This window comes from Tachysurus vachellii, chromosome 14, assembly GCF_030014155.1.
Source record: "Tachysurus vachellii isolate PV-2020 chromosome 14, HZAU_Pvac_v1, whole genome shotgun sequence".
NCBI classification, from domain to species: Eukaryota; Metazoa; Chordata; class Actinopteri; order Siluriformes; family Bagridae; genus Tachysurus; species Tachysurus vachellii.
The window spans coordinates 15929460-15944605 of record NC_083473.1 but is presented as its reverse complement, the minus strand read 5'-3'; the positions used below and the strand labels follow the sequence as shown (position 1 = coordinate 15944605).

The following is a 15146-nucleotide window of genomic DNA, read 5'->3' as shown; positions in this document are numbered from 1 at the left end:
TTAAAAAAAAACAAAAAACAAAACTGTACTGATTAAGAACTTTCTAGTTTACCTGTATAAAAATCTTTATTGAGCTCTTCACCTGAAACACAACAGCAACACTTTACTCAAGGCTATACAATCGATTCAGTCATTAAAAATACTGGACAAACATTAGTTTTAAAACTATACAGCACTAAAGTATTTAACTGAACACTGAAATACTGTAGAGCGCTTTATTAGTCCCCAAAGGGGAAATCTGGTTCCACAAACCTAGTTTTCAGATATGCGAAAACTGTCAATTTTAGTTTGCAAAATTCACTTTGAAAGCATCTTGCTACCAACAAAACATAGTCAAAGACAATCAAGCCTGGAATCTCGCACTCACTCTCTCTCTCTCTCTCTCTCTCTCTCTCTCTCTCACACACACACACACACACACACACGCCTGTTTCTGTTTAGCCTGAATCTTTTTTGTTTGCAAAGTGAACATTTTTATCGAAAGCATCAACTTCAATCTTTGAACGAGGACAGTTCCTTTCAAACAAAAAGTATAAAGATGTGTGGTTTTCAAAGTAACAATTCAGTGTTGTGAAAATCAATGGTGTTTGAATTTCCTTATTGAGAGTTCAACTACTTTTCCAATCATCTCCTTATGCTACAATTCTCTACACAATACAGTATTTAACTCTACAGGGGGCATTATACACATACACACATGTATTACAGTGGATACGGTTAGACATACAGTGAGAGATACAGAGAGGTATACAGATCTTTGCCCACTGATTCAAAAGGTGTGTAGAGGCTGGGACGTACCAAGAGTCTCTGGAGGAGTATACCAAGCTTCTAAAAGAGTGACATCATTCACTATATCTTCACTAGCTATTGCTGCATGACTCTCCAACAATCTGTACAAGTGAGACATAAGGAAAGGAAAAAATGAAGTGCTCTCAGTAACTTATCAGAAACCACTTTCTAATAGCATCTGTTTATTTTACAGTAGATTCAAAGAGATCCACTGTTCTTATCAATATACTAACTTTCCACCTCAGTCAAGTATAAAAACTGTGATACTAAAACAATTTCTTTATGCAGGAAACTGTCAAAGCCACAGTACACTTTACCTCTTGAGTGGTTGGAGTTCTGGGCTCTCTGAGGGAATCACACACAGGCCTTTACCGTATGAAGTGCCGCCATGCAGGTGGAAGCTGAGGGGACTGACACAGTCAGCAGATTCCTCAGAAGCTCTTTGTGCCACTGCATGAAGATTGAACAGGCGCAGAAACATGCCGGGCTAAAAAACACACACACACACACACACGGCTCAGGAGCAATAACCACTCATTTTACTTTAACAACCAATAATAATCATTAACCCTTTTTTTTAATGTGCCCTTGCGACTAATAATGTGTCTAAATAACACAAATCACACAAATCATCTGCGAGTTAAGTCCGTTAGCAGCTTGCCAACATCCTCCAGCAGGGGGCAGTCTGGTATAAATCCTTAAGGACTCTTTTATACTACACGGGAATGAATCATTGCACCCATAAACATCTGCACTGTAGTGTTGTTCTTAATTGCACACCCTATTCTTTGCATAACAAAAACACCATTGCATGTGTTCTGTGTTTGTGCAGCCTGAAAAGAAATACATAATCCACGTTAAAGACACAGAACCCAATGGCCAGCAGGGTGTGGTATTATATAACAGCATACCTGCTTCTCTTTACTGCAGTGTAGATTTTCAGCATGTTGCAAACACTCAGGTGTGTAGGCTGAGACGAATATGCTACAAGTGCATCAATAGGATGCGTAAGCTTTGTTTGTTGGATACGTCGCTGCAGGGACTTACTGGTTGTGTGGTTTACTTTTGATTCACTGTGTATTATGAAAGTGTGCAAACATTTCAGCTTTCAAGTCATTTACCATGCAGTTAGTTGCATTTGATCACTGGTGATGTGCTGATTAAGAAGAATCATGAATAAAAGCTGGTGCTTTGAAAGGAAACACACCTTGTGGGTGAACGGCTTCAGAGTTGGAGTGCACGTCTGTCTGCCTCACTTGGGTTGTGATATGAGCCTGAGAATGTTCGGATTGTGATATGAACGCAAGTGAGAGACAGACGCACTAACCCTCCTCCTTCACTCTGACTGACAAGCAGCAGTCAGAGAGTTTAAGCTCCTGGGATTTCACTTGTCACTCTTGTCCTCCTTGTGCCTCTAGACCAGGAGAGTCAAAGACCAGAATATAGCACCATAATAGAGCACTGGAGTTGATATTCACTATGGTTTGCACCAGCTGTTAACATTCTTTGGTCTCAATTCTGTGAGCTTGTACACAGCCATGATTTTTATTTGGCACTTTTGGGATTTCAGTGGTCTAAGGAGGCTGTAACAAAGTGGCACATTCACAGCCAGGGCTGGATATGCTCTGTTTGCTAAAGTCCATTTCTGTCTACTAGCATCACAAAGTTAAAGCCTTGTCCTTGCCATTAGAGTTTATACCTTCTTCTCCCCTTGCTGCCTCTCTTACGCCATCCTTCTTAACAGCATTGTGATTGGGCCTCAGGTTTTATAACCTTGGTAATCCTTGAAAGGCTAAGTGAACATGCCAAAAACAGATGCTTACTTCACTGCAGTTTCTTTGCTGCCAGAGTTGGAGCTTTAGCTTCATGCCAATATTGCTTTGATTACTCTATACTTGCATTAGTGCCTTGCAGTACAAAACTCAATTTGACAGTGAAGAAGTGCAGAATGATTTATTGGCTTGCGGCTGTTTGGGGTGACGGCTTGCCAATAAATGAGGGAGAAATTCTTGCGTTACAAATGTTGGCTGCATTAAAGTAACAAACTTTGCAGCATAGAAGTAAAAAAATCTCTCACTATGAAATTCATGCCTTGCCTCTGTTTATTTGACAGGATTTGTTTTAATGCGCTAATTTTCATGTTTGCTTTCAGTAAAAACATCTTGTATAGACTGCTTGCATGCAGCAATCAAAATTAAGTAATTGAAGAAATCCTTGGTATTCTTATTTCACTGATTGTTAAAGAAGCACAACGAAAGGCATATAGATGAGGATCCAGTTGGAGGTATTTTGATGCATATACTGAGATCTCTGTGCACGCTTATTAAATAAGAAACATTTCTAAACATCTGAATTACTGCAGAATATTATTCCATACGTTTTAGTCGGCATTATCACTCAGAGAATTATGGTCAAGAAAGAAAATACATGGGTGAGTGGGTCAGGAATACTATTGGCTGGAAATGTCTGTTATACTTGTCTCAAGTGGATGTAACAGGCGCTACTAATGAGGAATGAAATGTATGTAGAATTATACTTGACTTATCTGAATGTTTTTCTGTGCACATGAACGGTTTTCAAGGGTATATGTGTCAGCAGGACACTTCATTTGCTGGGCAAAAAAAATAACATAAAATCTATTACTTGTAAAGGTCTCTTCAGTGGTACTGAAGAGAACAGCTAGAATGAAGTAGTGCTCTTTACAAAGACCGCAGCTCCCAGCATGGAAAACTCTATTAACCTAAGATTTGCAGCTACCTGGATAACACTGGTATTAAACTCAGCTATATGGTTAAAAACGTGTGGAACTGGGTAGACATATTCAGTTCGCAAAAAAAAGTAGTTTGCCCAAATCAAAGCAAGCCACCGTTGTGCATAAAGTACAATATTAACTCCATCAGCACAGACTGAGATGACTTCCTTAGGATTTGAATATCTTGGGGGGAAAAAAGTACTATTGTCCATGTTGCTATTTGGACATTTGGACCAAATGGCCTAAAGTTTCTTTTAGTAGAAAGTCAATAATTACGACCAAAACCAATCAATTTATGATGACCTTGTACCAGAAATGGTGAACTTTCTTACTCTAAAGCATGATTTTACTCATAAGTTATTAAAATTACAACAGCTTTGTCATGGAAAAAATTGTTAAATATATCCATGGGGCACTTTAATCTACTTTGAGCACCTTCACGGTTCCAAAATATAAACTAATTGCATATTTATATTATCATTATGTCCAAATAAAAAATGAATTTTAGCATTTTAAGCAGCTAGCTATCGGTAAGGACATAACACAAATCTAACATTACTGCCCTACCATTCAAATGTTCATTTTCAGCACAATATTGCAGATGACACTCTCGCCAGCTCTCTGATAAGAGAAGAATAGGCTAGCAGACTGACAACATCATCATCATCATCATCATCATCATCTCCTCCTAAGCTTTTGTGAGGCTTTCTGGCTTTGGAATTGCACGAGTGAATGACTGCAGCTCTCCGTTCTATTCATCTCTGTCAAAAAAAAAAAAAAAGTGCTGTTATGTCAGCAAACATTTTCCAGACCCATTAGCCAAAATGTCTAAAACCTGCGTTTCCTGAAACAGTACACAATACACGTGCCAAGTCCGATTCAATACAAACATGACTTATTCAAGGGTGTTTTCTTTAGTACATTTACACAATCAGTTTTTTTGTTATAAAGATTTTATTGTGAAAGAGAAACCCTTTTGGATGTGGCATGACGCTACATTAATTCAGTATATTCTACTGTACTGTTATATTGTATTCTACATATATGTATCACATACATACCAAATTACATATAAATATCTAGAACCCATTACAGGTAGACATGTGTTATCAGCCTGCTGTCTGAGGAAATCACACATACAGAGCATTTGTGTGTTCAGACAGCCAATGTGCTCTTCTTTCTCTGCATGAATAATTGATAGTCAGATGTGAATACAGACAGGATGTCACACCGCTGTGAGCCAACTCCAACCACTGAAAAACGGCACTTGCATTTCTTCTGGTGCACTTATTCCTTTAACAACTGTATCTTAGTCAAAAGGAAACCTTGAAATGGCATGACAAAATCTCAACAACCAAGGGTGGAATCGACTCGCCATATTTCTAGTTTACGAGTGTTACTAAAATTGAATAGTTGCATTCTTACTTTATTAGATTTCCAAGAAAAAAAGAATAACTTATGTTTACATTTTATATATTTTTATTTATAGCTTCATCCAATCACAAAGGTTGCTTAGTTGATTAGCAGACAGAGGTTCAAGCCACAGCACTGCCAATCTGCCACTGTTGGGCCCTTGAACAAAGGCCCTTAACCCTCTGCTCTAGGGCTGCTATATCATGGCTGACCCCAAACTCTTTCCCTGTGCTATAATGTATATGTGACAAAATAAAGGCTTCTATGTATTCTATTTTTCTCACTTCCAGCCAATGGCTTGATGCAATATATCAATAGTAGGGACTTAGTTTAGCATTTTAATCATTTGTGTTTAGCGTTCCTCCAATATATACATATCAATATAGAAAAACAATCAATTGGGCCAATTTATCATCAGATTTTTTTTTGCTACACACATTTTGATCTGTATGTACAGTGCTGTAGCGCTTTGTGTGGTTCTAACCATAGATAGCTAACAAGTATGGAACATGAGTACATTGCTGTCTGTACCTTAGTAAAAGTTCATTATGCTGGAGTAAGCAAAAACATCCATAAATGAATTTTCCTCTATAGAATTCATAAATTCATTACAAAGCTATTTTTAACTAAGTTAGCCATTAGCGTTATTCATCTAGCTTTAACTCCAGGAGCTAACATAAATTGGCTTAGGGAGTCAAATTTGAGGTCATTTAGATGATTTTTTTTTTTTTTACTTAATTAATTAAGTTGTTATGATTAATTTATTGTCAAATGCAGCATTAGTGATGCAAATGAAAACAAACTTTGAAAGTGATGTTAAACCAAACAGTTGCTTTAAAGCATAAATCATCTTTTAGCAGTTAACAGTTTCCTAACATTTCTACTCTACATCACAATACAAAAACTATTTGAATGTTAAAAAGCACCAAAATTCTGTGTGCTACAGTGTTTTGGGAAAATCTGGCTCTGACTGCTTTCCTTTCAATCTATGCTCCAGACATAGATTAATTTCATGCTATTACTCCAGGCAGTCTTTTTCAGATGAAACACTGGAAACTGGCCTGGGACACTCGATGCAACGGCAAAAGAAAAAAATAAAGGATACTAGAGCTTTGGGTAATTTTTTGATATTCCAAAAATTTTTGAGGCCTTGTCCTCTAAATAGAACTCCATGAAATGTAGAATTATTAATTCAGTAGCTGACAGTCACTCATTGAAGTGAAGAGTGAGACAGTTATTAGGATCGTTCATGTGTAATTGAAGCTGCTGTTTAGCTGGCTATTAGCAACTCTGTGTGACACGGCTTTGTGACTGTGCTATGCATCAAGGCCGTTACAGTCAGGACCTCTCGCTGTTACCATATCGATTTGGCCCTCTCTTCACTAGCGTAAAACTCTCTCTCTCTCATTCTGTATAATCCTAATGGCCTGCTTTATTCACTCTATTATTCACTCCTGCCCAGTCTAAAGCTCCAGCAATTTCACACAATACTACAGATGACAGGGGCACAGCGATTGATAACAGTAACAAAATATTGCTGTTATCTGGTGAATTAGACAGCAGGCATTCATTAAAAGGCTTTTCTTCTCAACACTGTACACAAATGTTTACTGGCCCTCTCAGTCTCTGGACATGACCCCTATTAAAAACCTGTGCTCTTGTTTAAAAGAGCATGTCCATGTTACAGCACCTTTAAAACTGAGAGACGCTTTTACAGCAGAAGTGCTTTACAAATCAAACAAATAAGCCATAACAAAGCTATGGTTAAATATATAGTAACAACAGCAATAATAATGATGATGTTTAATAATTAGACACCCTAAAGTATTAACCCTTTTCAACTTATTAAAAGACCTTTTCAAATGCTGAAAAGTAAAAAAAAAAATCTGTTTTTACAAAGATATAAACATGGCTATTGGAGAAGCTGAACTCACAGGGAAATGTAGTTTAGGACCAACCCCAGAAAAGGGCAGTAATAACCAGAGATGGGGGACTCGAGTCATATGACTTGACTCGAGTCAGACTTAAGTCACATATTTGAGACTTCAGACTTGCTTGACAAATATTAAAAAAAGACTCGACTTGATATTCATGACTTGAGACTTGACTCGGACTTGAGTTAAATGACTCAGAGATGGGGGACTCGACTTGACTCGAGTCAGACTTAAGTTGCAAATTTGAGACTTGAGACTTGCTTGACAAATATTAAATAAAAACTCGTCTTGACTTTGACTTGACATTCATGACTTGAGACTTACTTGTGACTTGCACATGTGTGACTTACTCCCACCTCTGGTAATAACCGTAACAACAAGGAACTCTCAAAAAAAGCTGATCAGAATATTTGTGTGCTGACATATTGGGGCATGACAGCAGAACGTGTATTGTAAACATAAAGCATTTAATGTGAACCCAATAACACCAATACAGGGTGATGTGATCCCTCTTTCTTAACCTAAAAGCCAAACTGCTGCATATTGAACCAGCTGTAGGCAGGATAGCACAGTTTGAGGGGGACCAGCCACTTACAATAGTCTAACCGTGATGAAATTAGCAAGTCAAAATTTACAGGCCTTAGTTGGACAGAATATGTTTTTTTGCAACAACTCACAGATGGAAGAAGCAACCCTTAATGACAGCACTGATTTGCTTGTTGTTGTTGAGAAGTAATGATGAACATCACTCCAAGACCTTGTATGTTTGACAACAGAGAACCTAACATGGAAAACATTCCAGATAATGAGGACATGGAGGAACCAAAAATCAGGAGTTTTCCCCTTTTGTTTTCTCACTAGAATTTAAACTACAAATATTTTGCAGGCAGCAGTGGTCTAGTTTTAACTTATAACAGTTCAGCAATAAAAGTCTTATAGCTTAACTCATTTAAAAACATTTTTAAGTAATTAAATTAAAGCTGGATAGACTTATTTCATATTTGGGGATGGTTTTGTAAGCTGCTCTTTAACAAACAGATAAGAAACAAAACATTAAGTCTGCAGTTATTGGATTATAATCAAAGCCAAGCTCATGTCAGGCTCTTGCAGAATGTTCCAGTGTTTTATCCGTCTTACAGCCCAACACTTATTTCTATTACATCTAAGCCTCCAACAAACAACAAACAACAACAACAACAACAACAGTTTGTCATACCAAGAACTTGGAAGGTGCGGCATCCTATGAAGACTCCCCAGTGCCAGAAAACATCCAAGACTTAAATAAATGCTAAAGAAATCTAGATTAATTAGAGAAATCTCTATAATAACAATGATTATATGTCTTTGTTATATGACAATACTGATGACTAAGATTTCTAATTAAAATCAATCTATGATAAAGCTTATATTATATGGAGAGTCTGTCATGCGAGTCTTGTGAATAAGTTATAATAGAAACTGTACTGTATTAAATTGAGTGCATTGATGTAAAATCATCATTGGAGTTACAGCTGACACTACAGTCATAGCTGCCGTTAAAGCAAACTCATCACTGACTTTCAAGAATTAACAGTGCTGTCGTGTGAGTAACATTAAAGCAAGATTTTGACACACGGTTAAAACGCCACATTTGAAATGTTACAGGGTTTAAAAATGAACATTTATATCACTTTTCAATCAAAAGCCCTACAGAACTGTAAATGATTCTCATTAGAGTTGTGCCTGAGCCGAGATGTCAAAACTTTGATGTCCGATCATTCAGAATTTCACACTGTGCAGTCCCAAATGGCAATGGCACACTTACAGACAACAAGGTCAGACAGAAGTTATAGCCAGAAGACAGAAGTTATATAGGCTCTTGGAGATAACCTTAAAACCTTTGTTTTATACCCAATGCACAAAATCCTACTATCCTCCTAAAACAAGGTAGGATGAACAAACTAAGAGACATAAAGTCAGCCATAGCTATACAAGTCCAAAGAATATGATCTAAAGTGTTATATTAAAATCCAAGGCCAAAATCATACTGTTCCAAGGCCCAAGAAACCACAAAAAGAAATAAAAAAGCCAGTCTTTCTGAAATATTAACACAAAGAGAGTAAAAGTAGAAAAGCTGTCAGTAGTTTGAATCTTTATTCTTTAAGCATTTATAGAAGACATTCACTAAAGAAACATTGTGTGCTTTTATTTTGTACAAGAAGTCAAACGCCTTCAAGACAGGCTTCAAAATGCCTTAGAGTTCTGAGTGTCCAACTAATTAGAAGTAAAGGAAATGTCTATTTTAGGGAAAGGGTAATATATAAAGACTATTTGGTTTATGATCAAAAGGTGCAAAACCTGACAGTCGGGTTGAAATCACACATCTGAAAATAAAATAAATATTTTATTAGTATATTTGACTTACAGGTGTTTCTTGCTGCCCAGAAAATCTACTCTTGGTTTGAGCCCTGGGTTTCACCTGTGAGGACTGAATTTGTTGTTAAAAAGGAAAAACCAACATGAACCCCCAGAGAGCTGTCTATGGGAGAGCAAGTAATTTAAAAGCTGAGAAAAGATGAAGAATCGATCAGAGCCATTTTAAATGCGTACAACATATTCAATACAACTATTTGAAATGTCCTATGAAAAAAAAGGAAGCCACGGGTGTACTAAGCAACAGACAATGAACATGTTGGCCAAAGAAAATAACAGTGGATGACAAATGGTATGATATTCTGGCCCAAATCATCACTGATCCACCCTTGTGCTTCATTCTGGGCACACAACAGTTTGAGTCGTAAGAATCTTTAGGGCTTCTCCACACCGTAACTCTCTCAGATGTGGGGAAAGTCAGTGAAGGTGGACTCGTCAAACAACAACACATATGTCACATTGGCCACAGCCCAAGATTTCAGCTGCTGACCCTATTAAAAGCATTAAAAGCACCATGAACTCTGACCCTGTGAAACTCCTGCCGAACAGTTTTGGTGGATACAGAAGTGCTCATTTAATTCTGCAGTGAGTTTTGTGTGGTTTTGTTTTTTGGATACAATCCAGGTTATTGTCCAGACATACTTTTCAGACAGCTTCCTCTTGCAACAACAGTTACTTCTGTTGGATGTGTCATCCTTTGTGGTGATATGCTGACATTAGCCTGGATACTGTGGCTCTTGATTCACCACAAAGACTTGCTGTCCTGGCCACAGATACACCAGCAAGATGCACAACAACAGTCTGTCCTCTTTTGAACTCTGATATGTCTCTCATTATGGTGCATGGACTGAGACTCTTTATGTACACCTGTGCTATTGCTCTGCTAATTCAACCTTCACACTCTGCACTCAATTATGAAGTGTGAAATCAGGCGTGCATGTGTGTGAATATAGGCATGAAACCTTCAGTGTTGTCTAATCATGTGTTACCTGTTCCAATAGCTTTGGCTACCTAAATTCTGGTATAATGTTGTTATATCTAGATGTAAATATCAGAAATTGCAAGCTGGAATTCAACAAAACAGTGTATAGGAACAAAAGAATTTAAAAAAAATGCCATTCCAATACCTTGGACACTGCATGCACACATGAACTCACACACACTTTTCCCCCTACCGTTCATATGTAGGGGTATTGACTGTCACACAAATGCATAAGGCAATTCTCTGAACAGGTTTTTGCTCAGTTCTGAATTTTGATTAGTCTTTAAAAAGTATAACCATTTGGAACAATTCAAAACAAATGAAAAAATAAAATAATCCTTTAAATTCATCTGAATTTATCATACAGAAACGGAAAAGGTACCTCACATATCCTAAAGGTGACAACACTGAAAAAGCACAATCTATCTTTTAGAGGCAAAACCTGACAGCCCTCCACATTCCACACAACAGAAGCAGCTCAGGGTTTACAATAGGTGGATGAAACAAAAGCTGCATTTAAATAATTAAAAAATAAATAAATTAAAAAAAAATGGGCAATGGTCTGTCAATCTACCTCTTAAAGAAGGCTTGCAAATAACTGGCTCCTGTGATAATAAATATAAGTCTCTCTCCTAAAACTTTACTGGGAATATTCTGACTCCTGGAATTAAGTGTCACATAGATATGCATCTAATTTCATTCATTTATTTACCATAAGAACCAGCAGATTTCCTAAGTTAACCCATCAGTATTTGACAGTTAATACTGGATATTGAAATAATATTCATTATGTGTGATTGAACTGGAAACTCTGGGCATCTAAAGTAACAGTTAATACAAGTGGAAATATTTTTCACTCCTATGCTGGAGAAAATGACTAGACAAGATACAAGACTGCTTGATGTATTGAGCAATAGGACTTATTTAATTCTTAACCCATTTTCACCATCCACCAGCTAGTTTTCCCTTATTGCACAGCAGACTCCACCCTGGGGGATGAGGCAAGCGCATGCTTATTTCATGAAGTGCACAGCAGCAACTACATGAACAGCATTGTTCACAAAGATCTGCATCCCTTTTAAAAGTGATAGGCGTTAGACGGCACGTCCATCTGTAGGACATCAACATTAACCCACGGGAACACTTATGTGTTATTGTGCAGCTGCACTGAGATGTTAAACACTGATGCAATGAAAGATCATTTAGTTTCTTTAGAAATCTTCCACCAATGTCATGATTGTCCTCATGAACTGTACCTGTACCTTCAGTAAAAAAAAAAAAGTCCAAATCTTAAAGATACAAAAGAAAGAATTTGTGTTAAGTTTGAAAGCTATACAACTTTTAAAGAGTCACCACAACTGGGGAATTGGTTAGTCTTAATGTCCTTAATCCTGCTTGGCCGGAATTGTGTGATGGGTTGTTGTAGTTTGTTCAGCCTGTTGTGGGCCTTGTGTCACACTGCACTACACTTCCCACACGGTTTTTGTTGGTACAACATCGCATTCACACGTCACATATTTTTCAAACCTTCCAAAAAAGCCCCCTGCATATATGTAGTTACAAGCACATAACTCCAGCTTAATGCTATTCTTTCCACACAGTGAACAAGGCCAATTATGCTCTCCTGGACTCCCAGTGACAGGTGACTCACAATCGGCTACACAGATTGCAAACCTTTCTCAGTTCTCATTTCTCACTTGCCACAGGTTTAAATACACATTTTGCTGGAGATCTTTTGCAGATGTACAGGTAAATTTCATATAGCACATGCAACAATATTGGTGCAGTCTACAGCTGTGATCATAACATTAATATTTGATCAACTGAAAGTGAGTTATAGGATTAGTTATCGTAACGCTAAGCTCTGGTTGCAACATATTATACATGCATAATACAGTTTTTCTATATAAAAGCTATTTTTCTTGCTACTCTCATTTTCACAGCTACAGTTTACAGCAAGTCGATTAAATATTCATTATGACGAAGTGCTACATTTAATATGACATCAGTAACTTTTTTTTTCTCCTTACCTTCAACTTACTGGCTCCCTCCACATGGTTGTCGTAGACCAGAACGTTAGCGATCATGTTCTCCCGAGCAAGAGAGGTTTTGGCCTCTCCCTCTAAAGCGTCTGGTGCCACGGCCACGTTGAGCATAGGATGTGGACATTTTGTCCCATCCCAGACCTGAGCAACAAAAGTAAGCCTACTATAGGTGCTAGACTTAACAGGCATTTTCAAAAATAATAAAAAATAAATAAATAAATATTTTCCCTTAAAGCATTTAACACTTTCAGGGACTATAGGAGGTGGCATCATCAGACTGTGTTGCATTATATGTGTGCATATGCAACTATATGTGTGTCTAAACTTGACTTGTCAAACATACATTAAAAGATTTTATTTCACATTATCCATTTAACTGGAAATAAATAGAAGGTGCAGTTCTAAAGCCTTGTTAACTCTAAACAAATCATTACTATTGAGAAAATGGCAAAAGGAAACAGTCAATTAATACTAGTTCAAAGCACCTGTCAATCATTCCAGACTCCTATTTACATAAATATCACACTTTTTTTTCATTCTGATGTTTGATGTGTACATTACCTGAAGCTCTTGACTTGTATTAGCATGATTTTTTCCACATTATGCAACTAAAACATTACTGGATGATTAGATAACTGTGGATGTGCAGGTGTTCCTAATAAAGTGGACTGTTAGTGTACATGCAATAATACATGTGGTATGTCATTGTTTGCAAGATAGACACTCAATTTCATCTTGATAATAAATTAGGACTAAAATAAATAAAAAAAAAAAAAAAGAAAATTACAAAAGCAACCATTTCTGTTTCAAACAGCTTTATACATGTTTCTCTAAAGTTCATTTATCTAAAACAACAAAGTCTTGAGTGGATTTTGTTCATATAACTCCAAGATAATAAGGATTAAGTTATGGCATCAAAGTGTATTAAATAGTCTTATGTACCGCACCTTAAGCAGTATGCATCTGGTGTCTATGCTGGCTTTGGCTAGCAGCTGGCAGGTCAGATCAAAAAACATCTTCGGCTGTACTGAAGACAGGGGGACAGTGGGCTCAGTGGCCGGAATTTGCCTTGCTGCCCAATGACGCAGCGCTTCCACTGCACGTTTATCCGATTCACCAAAATGGAAAGTCCTACTTGATGATCGTGGCTCGATAGGGCTGTCAGTCATCCCATCAAATGTGACAGTAGACCAGCCTAAAGTGGTCAATAGGGTCATGGATCCGTTGAACACCTGAGTCTGTGTACATAAATTCCAACACACTCTTAGCAAGTCTGAATATTTAAATGACTCACATATTGCTTAAATAGACCTTAATCAACAGTAATCGTAGGGATTAGAGCCCATTACAGTGCTTAGCACTCATAAAGTAATTACAGCATAAGTGGATGCAATCAAAGAAGCACTTCCAACAGTTTAAATCTAGCCTGGTTAATGTGAATGAGTAAGTCTACCAAAGTTGGTAAATACAGTCCTTCTCACCTTCACTCTGTGAAGACGAATGATGTCTCCGATTCGGAATATTTTCGGATGGTCATCAAGCCTTTCACTGAAAATGGTGCAGCTCACTTTAGCATCTGACTGGTCTGTGATCTTCAGTGTGGAGCAGTAATCTATAGAAAATCAATGTGTCCATGGTGATCAGGGTGGCTTAGGTGCACAGGACTGTCAATATTACCTTACATATCAGCTTCGGTAGTTAATTAAAATGGTGAACATATTGAACAAGCTTTTACCTCCGAGCAGTTATCAGTAAAACAGTAAGCACCAATTACACACACACAATCAGCCATAAGATTAAAATCGTTGACAGGTGAATAGTAAGGAGCAACTCTGACAACAGCCAAAAACTGTTCAGGAACAGTTTGAGGAAAACGACAAGTTCAAGCTGTTAACTGAGCTTCCAAATTCACCAGATCTCAATCTGTTTGAGCATCTGTGCCATGTGCTGGACAAAAAGTCCATATAATGGGGGCCTCACTTCACAACTTGGAGGAATTAAAGGATCTGCTACTAAGGTCTTGGTGCCAGACATATCAGTGGCCTTGTGGAGGACAGACCATGACAGGTCAGAGTTATTTTAGTGGGGACCGACACAATTTTAGGCAGGTTGTTTTATTGTTATGGCTGCGGGGTGTATATAAATGGTATCTGGTGTGTATTACTATTGATCACATGTTGCCTATATTGACATTGGTGTTAATTTTGTTCTTTCTATTAACTGATTCTGATCAAGAAAGTAAAATGTTCAGTGCACAGAAAACGATTACAATAACTAATGGGTACAATATGGGGATACCTGGTACAAGAGAGTCTAATAATCAGTCTTATCGCACTCAGTAGTGCTTGTAGCATCATTTGCAGGTTAAATTAATATCAATAAATATTTCAAGGAATGATTGAGTACCTAAGCATCAGTCTCATTACAGCACAGACGCTGCCAGATGGAGTCTCTGTGATTCATAAGGTTAATTCATTATTCAATTGCAAACTGTTATTTGCTTTGAACACAGCGAAACCTGTTGAAACGGCGACAATACACTCACATTCATGTTCTACTCTCAGCTTTCCTCACTCTCCTTGAATGAGGGAACAGAATTAAGTAGAGGAGAAAGAAGCGAAATGTTGCAAAAATAAACAAACATTTTTAATGTTTAACGATAAGAAGTGTTAAATCAGGTTTACTGTTTCAAAACTGAAACGCTGATTGTTATTTCTGCTATGACCTTTTACTTACAGCATCGATTTAGAATGAAGTGTTTGCCTCTTTGGGCAGAAAACACGTGCACAATGCCCAATCCTCCGTGCTGATTAAATTGG

The 15146-nt window shown here is 37.5% G+C and overlaps 1 protein-coding gene across 1 annotated transcript in view; it reads right to left on the bottom strand.

The window, feature by feature from the left end:
- The window catches only part of pot1 (protection of telomeres 1 homolog), a 36543-nt gene that overhangs the window by 3134 nt on the left and 18263 nt on the right, over positions 1–15146 (bottom strand). Inside the window, exons 8-13 of the mRNA XM_060887088.1 lie at positions 13809–13939; positions 13275–13565; positions 12313–12468; positions 1107–1276; positions 799–890; positions 53–82 (exon numbers count right to left, since the gene is read on the bottom strand). Of these exons, the coding sequence (XP_060743071.1) occupies positions 53–82; positions 799–890; positions 1107–1276; positions 12313–12468; positions 13275–13565; positions 13809–13939 (870 nt within the window). The remainder of the gene's footprint in view (positions 1–52; positions 83–798; positions 891–1106; positions 1277–12312; positions 12469–13274; positions 13566–13808; positions 13940–15146) is intronic.